Source organism: Heterocephalus glaber, unplaced genomic scaffold (genome assembly GCF_053883595.1).
Source record: "Heterocephalus glaber isolate CG9 unplaced genomic scaffold, H.glaber_assembly_v1.0 deba00000937, whole genome shotgun sequence".
In the NCBI taxonomy this organism is placed as follows: domain Eukaryota; kingdom Metazoa; phylum Chordata; class Mammalia; order Rodentia; family Bathyergidae; genus Heterocephalus; species Heterocephalus glaber.
Genome location: NW_028258173.1, coordinates 2,330,958 through 2,351,430, shown reverse-complemented (window position 1 = coordinate 2,351,430; position 20,473 = coordinate 2,330,958). Strand labels below are relative to the sequence as shown.

The window sequence follows — 20,473 nt, the reverse complement described above, 5'->3', positions numbered from 1 at the left end:
GCAGTTCCGAGTGCAGCCCTGAGGTCCCCCATGGGGAGGGCCCCAGGACAATGGACGTGGGAAGCCAGAACAGTGAGCCATGGGCCAGCCCTCCCTGCGGCGTGGGTGGCAGGGTCCGTGTGGAGGCCACCCTTCGTGTCCCCTGGGTGACCGCCCTCCACCAGGCCTTTCGAAGCCAGCTTATGGGTGCTCTTTGCTGCTCTTGCTCCTCAAAGAGGGGGATGGGTTTGTGCTTCCTGCAGTGGGTTGTGGGGGGAGGGCTTCCCTTCCTCAGCTTCCTGCGGGCTGCTCGGAGGGAGGGGACTGGCTGGACTCCTGGCAGTGCCTGGTGGAGGTGGGGAGGTCCCAGTGTGTGTGTCCTGGCCTTGGCTCAGGAGGCCTGTCGTGCTGCCCTGGGCTGATCTGCCCCTGCCAGGTCTGTGACTTCATCCGAAGCAGTCTGAACCCAGGAGTGTGGATGGAGGCCCGGGGCAGGTTGGGGTGCCTGCTGCTCAGGGTGCTTCTCTTACTCTGATTTGCCCTGCTCACCTGCAGCCCTGTCTCAGCTCTGCGACACCCTCCTGCCTGCTGGCCCTGGACTTCGAGGGTGCTGGGGGCTGGCTTAGTCTGCCGAGCGGGTGCCCCTGCCCGAGTCTTCCTGAGGGGAGAGGTCTCGGAGGATTTGCTGGAGCAGTGCATGGAGTGACCCTGCCCTGTCTGAAGGGGCCTCTGTTCCAACAGGGAGTGGCCCCAGAGGTTTGCCTAGGTGCTGTAGACAACACATCTGATGAGATGGAAGCCACTCATTACCCTCCAAGCAAGAGAAGGAAGCAGGACGCAGCCCTGTTTGAGGTGGAGCATGCGTGTGCTGCAGGGAGTGAGCAGGTAGTTGGCACACAGCGGCACCAGTGCCTCTTGTCCAGCTGTGCACACAGGGGGCTGCCCTCACACCTCAGTCCTCACCCCCCAAGGGGCAAGGAAGGCTGGGGCCACACCCAGGCCGCCTGCCAAGTGACTCAGATTTTGGCTCTTGTGCTGGAGGACGTTTTGCGAACACTCTGTCCTCCTATCCTGTCACCAGCTTTTATTTCTTATGAGCTCTCCTCTTTGAGGTCTGGAGAAATGTTGCCTGCTGGAAGCGCCATGGCAACCCAAGACCCTTCTCACAGGGAAGAGAGGAGGCCGGGCTCGTGGGCTGCAGGGACCTGAGTCCAGCATGGAGTACCGCAGCCGAACTGGAACCAATCAGCAGGTCACGGCCATGGTCACACCAGAGTGGACACCTGGCTGAACTTACAGTCTGTCTCTGGAGGCTCAGCCCCGGCCTCTGTCATTTTCTGTGGCATCTGGTGCATTACAGGGCTCCTTAACAATGTAAGAAATGAAACTTGCTGGGTGTGGTGGTCCATGCCTGTAAGCCCATCACGGAGGCAGGAGGATCGCAAGTTCTAGAGCAGCACATAGCAAGATTTTGTCTCCGACACACCAAATGGGGTGCAGTGAGAGTGCTTTTGCTGGTGAGGAGACCAGGCTAGCCTCGAGCTACCCCGGGAGGTTGAACTCTGGCCTTGCTGCGGAGGGTGCTGCTGTTCTCTGGGTAAGAAGGCCACAAGTCCAGTGCCAGCACAGGCTCTGCACTGGATCCGCGCAGGCCAAGGTGGAAGGCTGGGAGCCAGGTGTGTCCTTCCTCTGTGGCTTGGACCTGGCAGTGAGCTCCCTGCTGTGGCCCTTGCTGAGCACAGCACACAGGGCTGAGTGGCAAGCCCTTCGCATAGCACAGAGGTGTGGGCCCCAGTCAGGGCAGAGCACTCATAGCTGTGAGGTTCTGGGTGCCATCCCCGGCACCCCCCAAAGTGCAAAACAGACAGTACAATAGAGGGCTGAGATGTGAGGAAGAAGGGCCTGAGCTAATGGGGAATCGGACGCACCGAGGAGGAGCTGTCTGTCCTTGCCCCAGACTTGTATCTTAAATGAAATGATTAATCATAGAGAAAAATAATACAGCTCCGAGAAGGAGATGCTCTCTTTGGAAGTTGACGAAAATATTCTAAAATCCACCTGAACTGTCAGTTGGTGAGAATACCTATAGCAATGGAGACTGGTAGCACAGCTATCAACCCTGCAATGGCAGAGACCCTGCAGGAGCAGACACAGGTGACAGGAATCCCCGGAAAACAGTGACAGCTGGCATCTTAGGCAGGCACTGGCTGAACCCCAGGCTCACCATTTGGAAAAAGAAGCTTCCCAACTCATACTAACATGAAAATATGTCCCAGGCTGTTTACGTATTTTAATGCAAGACCGCTTCTTTAGAGTTCTAGAAAATATACGTGAATGCTGTATGTGTCAAATTATGCAAATGTTCCTAAGTGTCATATAAAACCTCTAAACACTGCTGTGGCAATATAAATGTCAGAGGTTCTGGGTCCGAGAAGACGACACTGTTACCTGGGAAGGCCGTGCCAGGAGGTGTTCACAAAGGGTTAGTAACAGTGTTGCTTTGTTAAGTCTCGTGAAAGACCTGGTCACATCATGGATTTCCAGAATGGTGGGTCGGGTGTGGAAGGCAGTGGGCAGAGGAAGAGACAGAGGAGCTGTGAACGACATCAGGAGGGTGAGCGTGTGGCTGCCCTAACCGGTGCCATTTGGCCTCTCAGGGTTGAGTTTAGTTTCATTAAAAAGGTGCCGGGGGTGGAGCTGGGTTGCAGCGCGCTTGCCTAGCATGTGCTGCATCCTGGCTTCTGTCCCCAGCCCTGGGGAGCGACAGCAGCGTGTGGGCAGCAGCTGCTGGCGCCATGTGGCTGGGGTACACAGGCTGGGCGGTTGGCCAGCTGCCATCCTCGCTCATCCTGCAGTTGAGCTCTGGTCCCTCAGAGGGTCTCTCTGGGCCACCCCTGCACTTACTGTGGTCCCTGCAACCCCCATGTGATGGGGAGGGGATAGTCCTACCCCCAGGGGCCTTCCACGTGCCATGGGCTTCTCGTCCTTCCTGGTGACTGCTCCCCTCCTTCTGAGTCACCTTCCACGGGGTGGGCAGCTGGCAACTGTCCCTAAGGTCTGCCACCTGAAGGACAGATGGTAGGGACCATGCTTCTAACATGTCTGGAGGGCCAGGACCTGGTGACAGGGGAGTCTGCCTGTACCATGCCTCAACTTGTGCTCTGTGGTGGCCTGAGTACATCTGCAGGAACTGATAGCTATGTCATCAAGCAGTAGAACATCGATCACCTGGACTTATTTTCTACGTGTGTAAGAGGGAAATGACCTAATTTGAGGTCTAATTATTTCAATCATCAGGAATCTTTGGTTGGCTGGGGATGGTGGCACAGGCCTATAATCCCAGCACTCAGGAAGGCTGAGGCAGGGTGATTGTGAGTTCAAGCTTAGACCGGGAAATTTAGTGAGACCCCGTCTCAAAACACAGAATGGAAAAAGGCTGAGGATGTATCTCAGAGTGCATCTGTACAGCCCTTCTGACCAGCCTTGCTGTGGGGATGAACCAGCTGGTCCCTGGCAGCCGGAAGGTGGGAGTACCCAGCGCCTACTTATCGGCGGTGTTAGTCACTTTCCTGTTGCTGAGATGAAGTGCCTGATGCCCACAGCTTCAAGGAAGGTAGTCGGTGAGTTCAGTCCATGGTCAGCTGGCTCCAAGGCGAAAATGGCTTGGCAGAGGGGCGTGGAGGAAGGACCGAGGGGAGGAGAGCTGATCGCTGCAGGATGGCCAGGAAGCAGAGAGAGGACCCCAGGGCAAGAACACACCCTTCCAAGGCATCCCCCAGTGACCAGCTCCAAACACGAGTCAGCTATGAACTCACCAGGGACCGGGTCCTCTGAGGAGTATAGCACCCTGTGATCCAGTCACCTTCCAAACACATGGTACTCCGGGGACGTTTGAGGTCTAAGCTGTCACATCAGCCTCCCCATGTGGGCCTCTGCTGCTTCACAGCCCACCTCTGAGGCAGTGGGCATCAGTCTCCATCCACTTGTGTGAGGACTCGGCCAGCACACGGCCTCCTTCCAACCCCGTCCCTCCTGCTTCAGCCTCCCACAGTGCTGGATTACAGGTGTGCATCACCGCACCTGGCTGGACCTCAGTGTTGATTCTGGGTGAGCAGGAAGTCGTGGGAGACAAGGCTTCTTTTCAGCCAAAATAACCCAAGAGTCTTTGCGAAAGAGATGAAGCCTCAGATTTGGGCTTCAGCGTCTTTTAGACCCAGCCCCGTGCTACCTCCTCCAGGGAGCCTTCTGGGTTGAGAGCTCTCTGGCCTCCCTGATGCCATCCTTCCTGCTTTGTCCTTGGAGAGTCCCTCGTGAACGTTTGCCGCGCTTTGCTGTCCGCCCCGCGGGATGGGGGCCCCATGGAGCGCTGGTGCCCTTGCACCTCCAGAAGCCCACACTGCTCAGGAGCTGGCTGTGAAGTGAGGCCGCTTGCATTGAGCACCAGGATATGGAGAAGGGGGTGGCGGGTGATCATCACATCGCCCGAGGCTCGTCTGACTCAGTGGGACTTGGCAGCATCGGGAAGCTGATGGAGCCGGAGCCCCCAGATGCGTGGAATCACAGGATGCGGGGTGCGGAGTGGGAGGATGGGGTTGACAGGTGACCCTAAGGTGCTGTGGGGCCGATGCCCCCACTGCTGCCCCGGCCTCCCACTCACAGTGTGGCCCTGGGAGCCTCGTGGGCACCCACACCGGTGGCTGCTCTGCACAGTGGTGAGGTCTGCCTCGCGACTTGCTGCTCTCAAAAGCTGGAGAAGGTTCTGTATTAAATTCCATGTCTGTAAAAGCTTAGCCACCATTCAAGGGCCGAGGATGCCCCACAGTGTGCTGGCCATCGGGGTACGGCTGTTGGGGATCACTTAGGGTTCTGGGGGAGCTGCAGGCTGACCTGGACAGTGGCTGCACGTTATGTGCAGAAGAAGCCTTGTTGGCCGTGTCCCTTTCCAGATATCTTAACCCCAAGAGTGGGGTGTGGGGTGGCACACAGGCACCCACTGGCCACCTGTCTGTGTGGCAGGCCTTGGAGGGCATTCTCTCTAGAGTGCCACACCCATGGGGCCCCAGGGTCCCCACACCTGCTTCGCAGGCCCCTTTGCTGGCTCCAAAGGCGGGAAGGATGCTTGTGCTGGGCCCAGGATGTGCCTTTGGGTGCAGCAGCGACCCTGGACGCCTGCACATTCCCATATCCTTCCTCTTTACCCTATTTTGTGTTTATAATGTGTGGGGTGCAGGTGTGAAAGCAGCAGAACAAAGGTTATGGCCCACACCACGTGCTCCTCAGCTCTGCCATGCCCCGTCTTTGTTTCTCTGTTCCATTCAGTCCAGGATAAAGGAATCACCTGGGTGTTTTGCTGAACACCCGTATTCCTGGGAGGCTGAGGCAAGAGGATTGCAAGCTCAGGCCTTGCCTAGGCAATTTAACCATGTAGCAAGACCTTGTCTTGAAGTTAAAAAATAAAAAAGGGCTGGAGATCCAGCTCAGTGCAAAGGCGCTGGGTTAGACTCCCGATATCACAAAGAAATTGCTGATGTAACAGAGTTTGTAAGTGAGAGTCTGGCCAAGCCAAGCTTAAGGCACTTGAAAGATGGAAGGAAACATTGGGTAGCATATGATAAATGGAAGAAGTAACATCAGTGTCTTTTCTGTTTAGAGTAAAAGGAAGGGAAAGAAGAAAAAGAATCAGAACATGTCTGATTCCTCGGAGCTGAGTTCCTGGTTCTCATCTCTCTCTGACTCTTCAAGTCAAAGTTTGCTTTCAAGCCCTGGCTCTCTGGATGCAGCCACGCCCCACAGCCAAGCCCCGCAGGGTGACCCGGCTGGCCAGCTTGGTCAGGCCCAGGACTGGCGGCTGCTGCCGTTGGAGGGTGGCCACCCCCTTGTCCCCCTTGTCGGAGGGCCTGAGGCAGCCACGGGAGGCATGCCCCAGGAGCTCCCGGGAGGGCAGGACCTCAGGGCCACCGTGCCCTCTGGAGACCGAGGCTCCCTTGCGGAGAGGTCCAGCTCAACTGCCTCTGGCTCTGAAGACCACCCTGCGGCTTCGGATGTCACTCAGCAGTCTGAGTCCAGAAGGGACGGTTGTGGGTCCAAGGAGGAAGCACAGAAGGATGGACAGCAGGCAGAGTCGCCAGCGTCCAGAGTAAGTGTTGGGTTGGTGGCTGGAGTGAGTGACATGCCCGCCACCTCCCCTGCTGCCTGGGACTTGCTCCCTAGAGGGCAGGAAGGGGGCTGCTGGCCTCCCATCCCCTCAGTTTGTTCCCAGTGCTGAGGCGTATGCCACTGAGTCCAAGTCTGTCCCTGCTGCTCTGTCACCATGACTCAGGGGCTGGGGCCGCTTTCTCCCAGGGAATGAATGCTACAGCTGAGCCAGCTAACAAAGCCAACAAGGCCATCAAGGATATGCAGGGCAAGACTCAGACAGTCAAACAGCCACCAGACAGCCCCGTTGTGCCCAAGGAGCCCTGCCAGGTAGAGGCCTGCATCCCCTTGTGCCTACCCTAGCTGTTCCCCTGCAGCCCTTCCTGCACACGTTCTCTGGGAGCGTTTGCGGGGTGCTGGGGTGCAGTGTCAGGGGACGTGGTGCTGCCTGCTTGGAGCTCACTAGAGAAGTACCGTGGAGAAGGGCAGGTGCCAGTGATGCTCTGAGGGAAGGTTGGTCCCACAGCGGGGTGGTCAGCCAGGGCCTTGGGATGTGCTGTGGAGCAGACCAGCGGGAGCAGGGCGTGAGTGTAGGCTACCTGGGGACCTGCCCTGACGGAAGGAACGGTGTGTGCCAAGGCCCCTGGGTGGGGTGTGGGCCTGTCCTCAGGGCAGAAGGCAGCTGGTGCCTTGAGTGCATGAGGTTGGAGGGCTGGAGGCCATGGGGTTGGACCAGACCGGAGACCCTGGAAGGTTCAGAGCAGGGAAAGACAGGGCCACCCTGGAAGCTGTGTGATGCATTGATAACAGGCGACAGCACAAGGCCTGGCCTTAACAGTTGGCTTGGCTTGGCTTGGGTTCCAGAGAGTGGAAGCCAAGGGCAAGTTAGCTGTTGCTGGGGAAAAAACCAGTGAAAATGCGAATGTGAAGCTAGAAGACGTGAGGAAGGAGGAAGAGAGTAACAGAGCTCAACCAGTGGCTGTGAAAAACAAGGAGCAGAGGAACCAGAGCACCACTACGCAGGAGGTCACAGCGAGGTAGGGCTGGGAGGCCTGAGCAAGGGGACCCCGGGGGACGCCCCTCCACACCTCCATCGAGTTCATCTTTGGGGAAACCGCTTATAAGTGGGCTGGCCAGGGCACCTGTTCCAAATTCTCCTTTTCTGATCATCCCTGGGGTCCCAGAGCCCACATGGCCTTTGAGAATGCAGGAGAGTCCCAGAGTCCTTCCTGGGCTGCCCGGTGACGGGGCAGGGCTGGCCTCCCTTCTAAAGGGAGAGAGGAGGTCGCTGGACGTGCATGGTGTATCTGGGCGTGGACATCGCTGTGCTCTTGCTTGGTGTGTCAGTGCACAGTAGAGACGCAAGGACGGTGCCTGTGTGTGTGCTCGTGTGTGTGTGTGTGTGCGCGCGCGTGCACGTGTGCCTGCATGTGAACCGGCTCACCCTGAAGGACAGACAAGTGAGCTGAGCACCTCCCGGTCTGCTCTCCCCAGCACGCTGGGCCCGGGGGAAGGAGTCACCGTGTACTTCCACGCCATCATCGCCAAGCAATTTGCATTTGACCCCAGCTGCCACCGAGTGTTTGTGCGTGGTGATGGACTTGGGAGGCCAAAATGGAAAAATGCGTGTGAGATGCACTGCACCAAGTGAGTATACCGAGGGCTGGCTCAGGTGGGTGTAAGTGAGCCCTGTCACCAAGGGCGTAGATGACATTCTTAAATTGCCAAAAAATGAGTATTTCAAACAAAACCTCCCTGTCATGCCTGCCTTTATCACACTGGCCTTTCCTCTAGGTCTGGCTGGTCACTGCTTTGTTACAGACATGTATTGTGGGTTGGCATCTATTGGGGAAGAGCTGACATTCCCAGACAGATGTTTCATTTTGTTGTTGTTGTTTCGTTTTGTTGGTTTTTTGAGAGAGGGTTCAGTCTGGCCTTGAACTCGTGGCTGTCCTGCCTCAGCCTCCCAAGTGCTGGGATTACAGGTGTTCCTGATGTGACTTTTGGATAACCTCCTAGTGTCTCATTGATTCACAGGGTCTTAGAGGAGAATGAGTGTCTCATCGAGGGCAGCATGGTCATTCCCAAGCAGAGCGTGAACTGTCCCATCCCATACAAGTACGTCATTGTCAAAGGCCAAGACTCCGGGGAGTATGAATTCATCTACAAGAAGCAGAAGAAAGGCGAGCATGTCAACCGCTGTCTGTACATGCCGGCCCACCTGGTATTTGCAGGAGGTGAGTCCTGACCACACTCCTGGTGCTCTTGGCTCTGACCTGGCCCCACCTCCTCTGCCTTGATGGTTCATGCAACACTCTTTGAAAGTGTGTCTTTGGCTGTGTAGAGGCATTTGGACCCCTCTCAGCTCGATTTGACTTGACCCAAGACCTTTGTGCTGAGCTACGTTTCCATCCCTTCTTTAAAAGTTTTTATTTTTGAGATAGGGTCTTGCTAAGTTACTTGGGCTGGACTGGAACTTGCAATCCATCCAGTCCTAAGAACAGCCATGAATATAGCCTCACCCCACAGCAGGCACCTGCCCAGGGTTCCATGCTGCAGGGAAGCTACGCCGTCTTTCGGGGGTGTGTCATCGTTCCCAGCACACACAGGAAATAGCGCTTGCACCATGTCAGTCACTGTGGATGGTGCTCAGTGCTGGGGAGCCGTGCAGTCATTGTGCTAAGTGTGCGACCTGCACGCAGTCCTGTTTTAAGGGGCCCATATACCAAGTGTGCAGAGCTGCCTGGTTACACAGATCCGTGGCTTGGTTTTAGGCTTATCCTCACGGGCTGTGTGAGGCATCTCCACACAGGGGCTCACCAGGTGTGGCCAACAGAGTGCATTCTGGTGCCTCAGTTTATCGGAGTCTTCTGGTTTTCCTTCCTTTCTTCTCTCTTCGGCCACTCCCCAGAGTCACTGCCATCCAGGAAGGGCCTGAGCTCGTGGGCTTTCATGATCTGAGTATGACATTGTCCTTGCTGTCGTCCTAGAATGGCATCAATATGATGACGTCTGCATGAAGCCTCCTGGGAGGTTTCAGAAAGCCAAGGACTGGTTCACTGATGGGACGAGGAAGGAGGTGGTGGCTGGGAAGCACATGGCGACTGTGGTCATGCTGGACCGCATCTTCAGTGTCCTGCAGACCTGGAGCCTCATCAACCTGAAGACCTTTCTCAACCAGTTCCTGCAATTCTACTCTGTTGTCCGAGAGCCTGTGGTTCACCAAGAGAAGAAGGAGATATGGAGTGATCTGCAGTACACGGAGAAGGAGGTGCGGGCTTCCCTGTTGTCTGCAGCAGTTCCGCTGTGGGCAAAGTGTCCCCCACCTGCTAGAGCAGGTGACCCCTCGACGGAGTGGCCAGGCACAGATGGGGCAGGGAGATTGTTCTGTCCCTTTTTTCCTTACATCACTGCATAGGACCTTTCTCCCTCCCGCTTTTCCCCGTCCTGGTTCTTGTACACTTTGGTGCCATTTCTCACCTGGCCGGGGGTGGAGTGGAAAGAAGGCCCAGGTGACCTGGAGCTGTCCCTGCGTTAGACAGTGGACCCTCATGAGCATCCAGGTGCCTAAGACCCTCCCCGCGGGGCTCAGGCTGAGCACTAGCAGGCTGCCTGCTGGGGTAGCAGGAGGTGGAGTGGGCCGGGGACTCTCCTAGGCTCTCCGTGCTCACAGCACTCAGTGCTCTGCCCAGCTGTTGTCCGGTCTTTGAGGCAGGCACTGCGTGGCTCGTGAGTGGTCTTTGTCTCCTGGGCTCAGGTGAAACAACACCTGTGGGAGCATTTGAAGAAGCACATGGCCCCGTTTGTGAAAGGCAAGGATGGGGACGCCCTGCCTGAGGACTCCCCGGTGAAGAGCAAACTGCGGATGGGCCTGATTGTCCTTTCCATAGTGGGAAAAATTCACATTTCCTTGTCCAAATCTGACATCTCCTTCCTGAGCTACCTCCTGGTCCCTGCTGCCTGTTCACCAGACGCCCTGCACAGCGACCTAGACCACTTCCGCAGCACAACTGAGAGGTATTTTTGTCTGTTGTCAGGGGTCTATAGCTATTTACTTTGGTGGTTGTCTGATCACTAAGACAAGCCCTTGGCACAGAATGGCTAAGAGCACACAAAGAGGAAAGGAAAGCTACCTGCCATTCCGCCACTCATTCCTGTCATTTTAGGCTTTCCAGGCGTGTGCCTTATTTTTCACACTACTGTGTTCTATGTTCTCTTTTCTCTTTTTTTTCCCCTTCGATGGTCCTGGGGGTCAAACTTGAGTCCACACGTATCCATGCAAGCGCTCTGCCTAGAGACACAGCCTAGCCTCTCTGTTTTCTTGAATATGCTGCTCTTTACACAGCTTCATGAAGCCAGGTGCAGTGGGTGCAGCAGGAGGAAATTTGAGCCGAGGAGTTTGAGTCCAGCCTGGCAACATATCAAGAACCTTCTAGCGAAACACATGAATAAAATAAAAATAAGAAAAAAAGCTTCCTGCTGCATCACGCACTGTATCTGTGCATCTTGGTGCTGAGGCTCCCTGCTTGGCTGCAGGTGACAGCTCAGGGCCTCTGGGAGCCACAGGCTATGCTCCCCAGCTCTGCCTGTGCTGTAGAGTTCAGGGAGCACATGGCCACTGCTGGGCCGTGGAGGGCTTGGTGGTGACGAGCCTTTTGCATGGTTGGGAGGCCAGGACCAGGGCTTTTCACAGTGTTGCCTGTGGGTGTAACTTGCAAGCTTCTCTGGGCAGCCCTTCCCGAGCAGCTCTTCTGAGACACCTGGCTGCTGCCTCTCGCGTCCCCAGCCCCAGGGAATCGCTGTACGTTTTGCAAAGGAGGAGAAACAGTCGCAAGGACTCCTATGGAATCAGTGCCGGTGTTAGCAAGGATTGGGATGCATTAATACTCTGCGACTGTGGACCATGGGGCATATGGTGTTTAGAGGCAGGGCCCCTGCAGTTAGGAAGTTGCTCTTTTGTATTTAGATCCACTGTTGCCAGACAGCCTGGGTCCAAACCCCTGCTCTGCTGATATCTACCCTCGGGGCCCTGCATGGATCCTTAGCCAGGATCCACACACTGATGTCCCTCTGCCATCCAGTGTGGTAGCAATGATTCCCGTGGGAGTCTGTTGTGGGGATTTAGTGAGCACGCGGCTCCGGGGTGGGGCCCAGCACCCTGAGTCTCCCTGCCCCCTGTGTCTCTTGGGCTGGTGATGCCATCCAGCCCTGCAGGGTGCTCTTGTGCCTGTGCAGGTGGTGGCCACTTCCCCTCCAGGACATCAGCCACAGACAGTCTGACACATGGCATCTTGGGTCCCTTCTAGGTGGCAAGAGTACCTGGTAAACCTGTGCCAACAGTGCATGGAAGAGGGAGTCCACCAATGGCTGGGCACCCTGCCGGTCCTGCACTACTGCATGCAGCTCTCCCCTGCCAAGAACGAGCCAGTGGTCCACCTGGAGGACACTTGGGCGGCCCTGGAAGGAATCCCCTTCTCGAAGTTTCGGGAAGACACAACCTATCAGTAAGTTGAGGAGCTGCTCTTAGAGAAACAAATATTAGAATAACAGCTCTGTCTTTTTGTGGTGCTGGGGGTGGCCCAGCACTCACAGCTGAGATGCAGGCCAGCCCCTGAATAGCCGTCCTGAAGCTCCGGTGGGGCACTCTACCTTGCCGCTCTTGAGACAAGTAATGTGATTTCTGTAAGCACTGTAGAACAGAAAAGCTACAAAGAAAAATGCAAAGTGACCAACAAGCCCAGGGGTACTCGTGGACACTGTGGTGTTCGTATCTCCCTGTTCTGTCCACATGGGGGTATCTTGGGGTTTCACATGCTTAAGAGAACAGTGATGACAATGTACATAGTCATAGTTATTAGATGGGTGTAGTGGTACACACCTGAAATCCCAGAATTCTGGGAGGCTGAGACAGGAGAATTGCAAATTTGAGCTCAGCCCGAGAGTTTTATCAAGACCTTGTCTCAAAATAAAAAATGAAAAGGGCTAGGGATATAGCTCGATGCAAAGGCCCTGGGTTTAAAGAATATGTATAATTTTAAAAATATACTTACAGGGCTGGGGATTTAGCTCAGTGGTTTCGCCGCCTGCTGCACAAGTGCAAGGACCGGAGTTCGATCCCCGGTACCAAAAAATAAATAAATAAATAAAAATAAAATAAAATAAAATATACTTACATATGCAGTATTTATTGTTTTCAACCTAGTTTTTTACGTAAAAGTTATGCATCGCTTATCTGTGAGTGTGTGGGGTGCTGGGATGGAGCTGGGGCCTTCCGCACACTAGGCAAGTGCTCCACTCCCAAGCTCCACTCCCGGCCCCTGTGAACCACTGAATGTCAGTGTGCACACGTCCACAGTGTTAGGGTGCTGACAGCCGCAAATCCCACTCAAAGAATGTGCCGACTTTTGTTTAGACAATTCCCTGTCAGCATCTGGGTTATTTCTGCAGCTTCAGTTTATAAAATTTTTTTTTTTCTGATACTGGGCTTGAGCCCAGGGCCTTCTCACTGAGCTACCTCCCTGATCCTCAGACCTTACTTTATTTTTTATTTCAAGACAGGCTCTTGCTAGGGTGCCCTGGCTAGACTCAATTTGATTCTCCTGGTTCACCCTCCCACAGTGCTAGGCTTATAGGCCTGTGCCACCACTCCTGGCTATGAAAGGTGCTATGATAAGCATCCTCCTGTCTTCCCTGTCCAGTTGTTTTCTTGACATAAATTCCTGCAAGTCGAACTGCTGAGTCGAATACCTTGCATGTTGTAGGCCATTGTACCTTCTCTTGCTGTTGTCTTATAGCAGAGGAATAATCATGATGTGTGTCCAAATAGAAGGAACTACCCCTCATCACAGGAAAATACTACCAGGAAAAGTATTCGGGAAAACTTGGATACCTGGGCTTTGGCCTATTCAGATATATACTTAACGTCATTATTATTATTTTGTAGTGCTGAGGATGAAGCCCACTGCCCTAAGCATGCTAACTAAGCCCGACTAGACTGCAGGCCCTAAATATTTAATTAATTAACGTGCATATTTTAAAATGTCATGGTGGGTACGGTGACACATGCCTGTAATCCCAGCACTCAGGAAATTGAAGCAGGAGGATTGCCCTGAGTTTGAGGCCAGCCTGAATTACATAGTGAGACCCTATCTCAAAAACCAAAAAAAAAAAAAAAAAAAAAAATCAGTATATGTTCTTACAAAATCATATTTAAGTTAATTAATTAATTTAGAGACAGGCTCCTGCTATGTAGTTCAGGCTGGCCCTTCACTCACTGTGTAGCCCAGGCTGCCCTCAAACGTGTGACGATCCTTCTGCCTCAGAAAAGAAAAAGCCAGAGGAAATATTTTTAGGGTTTATGCTGAGAATTTCCATATTTGATAATGATGCCAATCAGGAAACTTGGCAGACACCCAGCGGGACAAATACAGTGACCACACATGTATACAGCATGGTCACAGCTCGCTGAGAACCAAAGATAAGAAAGCAGCAGCCGCTGGGGAGACACTGCATCCGGGAACGTGGCGATGGACTTCTCGTTGGAAGCGGCAGAGGCCGGGAGACAGTGGGCCACCTCTGGTGTCCTGAATTTAAACACACGACCAAACGAAAAAAATTGTCAATTTTGGATTGTATGTCCAGCAAAAAATAACCTTCAAACTGAATAGGAGTATAGAGATCTCTCCAAATGAAAATGGAAAGAATTCATCTCCAGCAGACTTTGACCACAGGAAATGCGGCCTGAAGTTTTGTGGACGGAACTGGGCCGCGCAGCACACGTAGCCAGGACAGTGCTCGCGCAGGGCTGTACCCGAGCTCACTGCGCCAGGCTCTGTGCCCCAAGGAGACCTGAGGCCGTGTGCAGAAGGGACTGCAGGAGCCCAGGAAGGGAGACATGTTGGAAATACTAGTAAGGAGCTTTTCTTATTGTTGAATTTCTACGCACTTTAAATCTCTTTAAAGGGCTCCTGATTGTATCAAGTAAAACTAACTACAAAGGAGCATGATATAACAATAGAAAAGTAAAATATATGCAAGGAGTACAAAAGTCATTGGAAGTAGACGATTGTAAATCTTATTTTTTTCCTGAAATAATGTAATATTTTTGAAGAATACTTACTAGCATGTAAGTAAAAGATGTGTATTTTTCCAAAATGAGAAAGAAAAGTAGATAAACGTTACCCCGAGGAAGTTATACCCAGATGTCCAGTAGGCACACAAGAAGGTGTTAAGCATCATGTATTATTAGGGAAATGCAAATCAAAACCACCACGCGACAGCACACCCATTAGGACTGCTGCGATTTTTCTTTTTGTTTTTTTTTTTTTTGCTTTGTGCGAGACCATGTTATTAGGTACTATGAGGATATGGGGGATGGAGGATGGGTGATATTTGCCTCAGGAAGTTTTACATCTTGTGGGAAAAACAAAACATTCCACAAGTGACGAGATTTGTCAGCATTGGCCAAGAATTAATTTCCTCAGTTACAGATATTTGTTCACAGTCACTCTGCAGGTCTCATGGGCAGATGTCACCGAGGCTGGTCTGAGGAGACTAGGCTAGCTCAGCCTCCCGGCTACAGCTGCTGGTAAATGCCCAGCTTGCCAGCAGCAGGGGCCAGTGGTGAGCGCTGCATATGGCATCATTGTTTGAAGAGCACATGGTATCAGGATGATGATATCAGACCTCCAGCCTCCAACTGGTGATCTCAGTGGAAGGCCTCTGAAATGATATAGGGGAAAAGATGTAACTCCCTAACCTACTAGATATCCGAAACAAGAGTTCATGTTCTCTAAACTTGAAGAATGAATTCTAGGAACAATGGAGGTTAAGAGTAGGAAAAATTTATTGAAAGAAAGAAAGCTTCTAAGAGAGACAGAAGGGGGACCGGAGAGTGGGTTGGCCTGCTGCTATTTTTCAAAAACAGAAAATAACTAGCAAGAGCAAGGATGTGGAGAAGCTGAAGCTTTTGTGCATCACTGGTGGATATGGAAAATGATGGATCACCAAAAAAATTAAGCATAGACTTCCCACAAGATCTGGCAGTTCTACTTCTGGATACGTATCTCTAAGAGGCAAAAGAAAGGACACAAATAGGTACTTGGACACTTGTAGTTCACAGCAGCATTATTCACAGTTGCCAAAAGCTAGAGGCAACACAAATGTCCACAAAATACATACCTGTCGCATGCATTTCCTGGAGAGACCTAGGGGAAACATCTGCCTGCAAGCCAAGAGGGGCCAACAGAGCAAAGAACATCGCGGACAAGTCCTGTGAGGTGAGCATTTTCAGGGCTTCTGTAGAGGAGTGGACAACTTGTGGGCTGCTGCACTGCTGAAGTCACCAACCCCTGTTCTAGGCTACTGGTTTTCCAGGGTACTGATTTAAATACAGTAAAAACAGGATCAAAAGCAAGAAGAGTCCCTGGGACCCACCCCATTGTTACCAGGAAATTCCAGTGTCTCAGCAAGCGCCATCTAGCCTGGGAGGAGTGACCTTGTGATATACCTGCCCTGCCACCCACACCTGGAGGTGGCCGCTGTAAGATGGAGTGCTCTGGCTCGGGTCAGGAGGACTATTCTCATTCAGTACACAGACGGTGGAGTATTACTCAGCCATGGCAGGAAGGAAATTCTGGCCCATGCTACAACCTGGACATACACAGAGGACATTCTGCGAAGAGAAATAAACAGACCACTAAAAGACAAAGGCTGTGTGAGTGCACTTATATGAGGTCCCTGGAGTCATCAAATTCATAGAAACTGAAAGAGTGTGTGCAACAGCCAGCGTTCTGGTGTTTATTTGCCAAACAGTGTGAATTAGGTAACATTGAACTGTACCATAAAATAGCAGATTTCTGCTTATGCCTTTATCTGCCGCCTGCCTTGCAAGCGCAAGGTCCCGAGTTCGATCCCTGGTACCAAAAACAAAAAACAAAACAAAAAAATTAACTTTAAAAAAGCAGTGGCTATTATAGCTGGAGGGCATGGTTTCGCACCTGTGGTTCTGCTGTGTTTGGGACTGGATTGCTCCATGTGATGAGACTGTTCTGGGTATGGGAGGGTGCTTTTGCTTTTGGCTTTGGCTTTCTGAGACAGAGTCTAGCTGTGTAGTTCAGGCTGGCCTTGAGCTCACTGTGTAGCTCAGGCTCACCTCAAGTTTGTGGCTATTCTCCTGCCTCTGCCTCCCATGGGCTGGGATTACAGGTGCCTATCTGGGAAGGTGACGCCCTGGTCCCCACCTACAAGAAGCTGCCAGGCTTACCTCCCTCCCCTAGGTGTTCAAATCACCTATGTCTTGGGATGTCGCCGGGTGTCTCCTGGGTGGGGACCAGAGGACACACACACACACACACACACACACAAAACTGCTCTGGCACATGCAGGAGAAAGGACTCGTCAAGTGCAAAATTCAAAGTTGAACAAAAGATAAAGTGGAAGCTAGGAAATACACATTTCTCCAGCTGAAGAGGCAGACTAGAGTCACAGAGGATGAGGGACAAATATGTGGAGACAAACGTGCATCAGACGGGGTGGGGGGTGGGATTAAAACCAATACTGGAAGCGATGAGAAGAGCAACAGGTGATTCCATGATTCTGGGGTGTCGCGCTCCTCCCCAATACCAGACAGAACAGTGGGGTAGATACAGAAGGTGTGGGAACACTTCTGACCAGGCAGACCCAGCCGCACCTGTAGGCCACGCCACCCCACACCTGCAGGGCACAGGCCCGTCTCAGATTTTCCTGGGGCTTGCAGAGGTGGACTGCGTCCAGGGCTGGATGACTCCACACATTGAAGGGTGTTAAAGTACACTGAGCGGGGCATGGTGTCGAGTGCCTGTAATCCCAGCACCCTGGAAGGCGGGGGCAAGAGGGTTGCAAGTTCAAGTCCAGCTTGGGCAATTTAGCCGCTTAGAAGACGCCTTGTCCCAAAGTAAAAAGTAAAAAAGGGTCGGGGATGTAGCTCAGTGCAAAGGCCCTGGGTTCATTCACCCGTGCCACAGCAAAACAGTACAAAAGAAAGAATGTCATATTGTGGCAGCATGTTCCTTAACTACAGGTGAGCAGAAGGAAAACCATCTGCAAAATCACTAAACATTTGGGAATTTAATAGCAGACTTCTAAGTAGCCTAATCTTCAGGCAAGAAAAATTTTTTAGAGAAGACTCAGAAAGCACACCCTATAAAAGAAAAATTATGAGAGGCTGGCAAGTAGTAGCTCAGTGGTGTGGTGGAGTACTTGGCTAGCAGGCATGAGGCCCTCCATTCCATCCTCAGCACTGCAGAAAAGCGAAAGTCAAAACAAAATCATATTTAAGTATAACAATTAAATTTAAAAGGTCTACATTGAACATGAAAATACTACCACTCATTTTAATGACAGGTAACCTACCCACCTCCATTTACTTTGTTTTTTTGTTGTTTTGTTGTTTTTTTGGTACTGGGGATTGAACTTAGGACCTTGCGCTTGTGAGGCAGGCACAGTACCATTGAGCTAAATCCCTAGCCCCCCCCCCCCATTTACTTTGTTTTTTGTAGAAGAAACTATTCCAGAACTCATCACCTAACCCCAGTCCGCTAGCAGCAAACCTGAAGATTTTAGGGATTAAAATAGTAAGCTAAATTGAGTTCTTGTTTCTTCACTACTATCTGAACCTTTTGAAATTAAAGCCACCTCAAAACTATTTATGTAAGTGTGTGTTTTAAGTGTCCTTCAAAGATGTGTAGACCATCTAGAAGAAATTTAGCTGTTAACATTGGAAAATGACAGCACGGTGCTACAGACCTGTCCTCCAGGTAAAAGTGACCCTGAGGGGCTGGGATGTGCCTCAGTGGTAGAGTACTTGCCTAGCAGGCATGAGGACTTGGGGTTCGATCCCCAGCACTAAAAATAAAAAAAATTGTACCTAGCCCTTAGTACATAGTGAACCTGTACGGATGTTTTTCATAACCTCTGTCACTTCCTTGCTTTGTTAATTTTTTACTTGTCAAGCTTTTGGGTCTCCAGTACAGAGCTGCAGAACCAGCCTTGTTTGTTTACAGACCCTCACTGAGCTCATCTGCTTAGTTTAATCCAGGATACTCATGAATTCATCAGAAGACCTCGTTCCTGCTGAATTCTCTCTCTCTTTTGTATGCAGTGCTGGGGATCAAACCCATTGCCTCATGCATGGCTAAGCAAGCCCTCTACCACTGAGCTACACCTCAGCCTCAATTCTTCTTTTTAAAATTCTAGTCTAACATACATAACTGAGCATGTGACGCTCTTGGAAGCGTTCAGCTTGGAGGCATTATGCACATCACCTGGCTGTGTGGCTGTTTCCACCCTCCATCTCCAGAAACTCTGTTCCCGACCCACATGACCCCCACCATCCTACTTTCTGATGTGTGAGTGTGACCACCGAGGAATCCCCCAGTGTGTGTCCCTTCGTGGTGGCTGCCTCCACTCCACATAGCACCCACAGGGTTCCTCCATCTTAGCAAATTCTTAAGACGCTGCTCTTTGTGTTTCATTTCCATGGGACATTGAAATCATGTTTAAAGTCTGAGCTTTTTTGGCTTGGCTTTGCGTTCCTTTGTGGTCTCACTGAGGCCCTTCTCTCTTGCTGTTTTCTTACTCAGGAATGAATTGCTGCAGTTTGTGGAAAAGAAGAAACATTTGCTATATGTGGATGACTACCTTTTCCGGTCCTGGTTTAGTTTGCTGCCTCTGAGAGCCCTGGCTCAATACATAGAAAAGGCCACCGAGTTCCTGACCCTTGTGCCCGCTCACGTGCTGGACTGTTTCCTGGGGCTCGACTATCGGCTGGCAGAACTTCAGATCTCTCACCAAAATGTGGCGGTGTGTGAACCTCTGGGGCTGGTGATTCTCTCCTAGAGGACAGATGGGGTCGGAGGAAGCACTGAGAAATAAGAGAGCCAGAAGGGGCCATCATATTTTAGGGTCCAAAGTTTGATTTCTCTAAGTTTGTTTTGTTTCGCTAAATACAACTGAAGAGAATAATGGCCTTTGGTTATGTACGACCGTGTGAGGCGGAATGGGCAGGCACTGTGGACAGGACCTGCTTCCTCGCTGCTGCCTCTCCTTTTACAAAGTTTTGGGAGTAGAAAATGGTGTCATCTTACATCCTGAATTTTATCGGTGAGACAGGAGGTTGGTGCTTGGGGACTCGAAGTCCTGTCTGTAGGTAGAAGAAAGTGATCACACACTGTTCAGGTACATTCAGCTTTGCCTCTCCCAGGATAGCATGCGGTGGTTCATCTGTCCTTTCCCCTTCTCTTCACGATCTAGGATGTCGAGAATGTTTTTAAGAAGCTGTTGCAACTCGTGGACACTTACCATGGCGTGTAAGTAGAAAAGGCAGGTGCAGCCTTCTCCTGGGTGGTACCTGTTACCCCTGCTGATTGGCAGTGTCTCACACTTGCTGTCAGGACAGAAAGGTCACCAACGAATATATACACTCCCTTCTCTTTTCAAGTTACCAATGTAATCATTTAATTTTTTAACAAGGAATTGATAGCTGTCAGCTGCTGAGATTTTGTTTTGTTTCCATCTGGTCTTGTTTCCCGTGTGTTTTAATGTGTTTTTAAATGATCGTCATCTTTGTGGATATTTATATTTGTGTCCTGCATTATTTTTCTTCTCCTTTGGTATTGGAATTTGAACCCAGGGCCTTCACTCTGAGCTCTGTCATCTACATCCCTGGCCTTTTAAAAAGTATCTTAACTTTTTTTTTTTTGCAGTGTCAAAGATCGAACTCAGGACCTTGCACTTTTGAGGCAGGCGTGGTGCCACTGAGCTAAATCCCTGGCCCAGTATTTTAACTTTTGAGACAAGTTCTCAGGTTTCGAAGTTGCCCAGGCGGAACTCAGACTTGTGCTGGGATTACAGAAATTGCTGCCACACCCGGCCTCGTCCTGCATTTTTTAACATTTAGTGTTTATAGGTCTTTTGCAAGTCAGGTCCTTTAAAATGAAAATCTCAGGTGGCTCTGCATAATTATCTGAAATCATTTATCTTGTCCCTCTGTGTGCCAACTACTGCTTGGAGGGACAGCATATAGAATGCAGAACAGAGCTGTGTGTTCAAGGACCGAGGTTTTGGGATTCCTGTCCCTTCCGGTGTCCCCTGCCCGGGTCCTTGGTGTGTGTGCATTGCAGGTGGGCACCAGGTCTCCGTGCACATCACCTACCTGGGACGTCATGGAGCTGCCCCAAGGGCCTCTGTATCCCTGCTCTCACCCTCTCCGAACTCCTGTCAGTAAACACAAAATCAGGTCCACGGGGGTTGGATGAAATTCCACACACCCCACGTGTTTCTTGCTCTAACCCCTCCCTGCCTGGAAGCTGAGCTGATTTTC

The 20,473-nt window shown here is 51.7% G+C and overlaps 1 protein-coding gene and 1 long non-coding RNA gene across 3 annotated transcripts in view; one reads left to right on the top strand and one right to left on the bottom strand.

The window, feature by feature from the left end:
• Positions 1-20,473, top strand: part of Rnf213 (ring finger protein 213) — a 101,574-nt gene that overhangs the window by 9,137 nt on the left and 71,964 nt on the right. Inside the window, exons 4-13 of one of the 2 annotated variants that reach the window (XM_013078126.3) lie at positions 5,630-6,115; positions 6,322-6,444; positions 6,979-7,151; positions 7,609-7,761; positions 8,152-8,351; positions 9,105-9,385; positions 9,872-10,131; positions 11,421-11,618; positions 18,735-18,954; positions 19,405-19,460. In XM_013078126.3, coding sequence (XP_012933580.3) covers positions 5,630-6,115; positions 6,322-6,444; positions 6,979-7,151; positions 7,609-7,761; positions 8,152-8,351; positions 9,105-9,385; positions 9,872-10,131; positions 11,421-11,618; positions 18,735-18,954; positions 19,405-19,460 — 2,150 coding nt within the window. The remainder of the gene's footprint in view (positions 1-5,629; positions 6,116-6,321; positions 6,445-6,978; positions 7,152-7,608; positions 7,762-8,151; positions 8,352-9,104; positions 9,386-9,871; positions 10,132-11,420; positions 11,619-18,734; positions 18,955-19,404; positions 19,461-20,473) is intronic. The other variant, XM_021241141.2, reaches the window with a different exon arrangement.
• LOC110345083 (uncharacterized) lies at positions 14,912-20,446 on the bottom strand. The gene is made up of 4 exons (XR_002388145.2): positions 20,306-20,446; positions 15,623-15,787; positions 15,295-15,493; positions 14,912-15,181 (listed from the first exon to the last, which is right to left on the bottom strand). It is a non-coding gene; the product is annotated as an uncharacterized LOC110345083 (long non-coding RNA).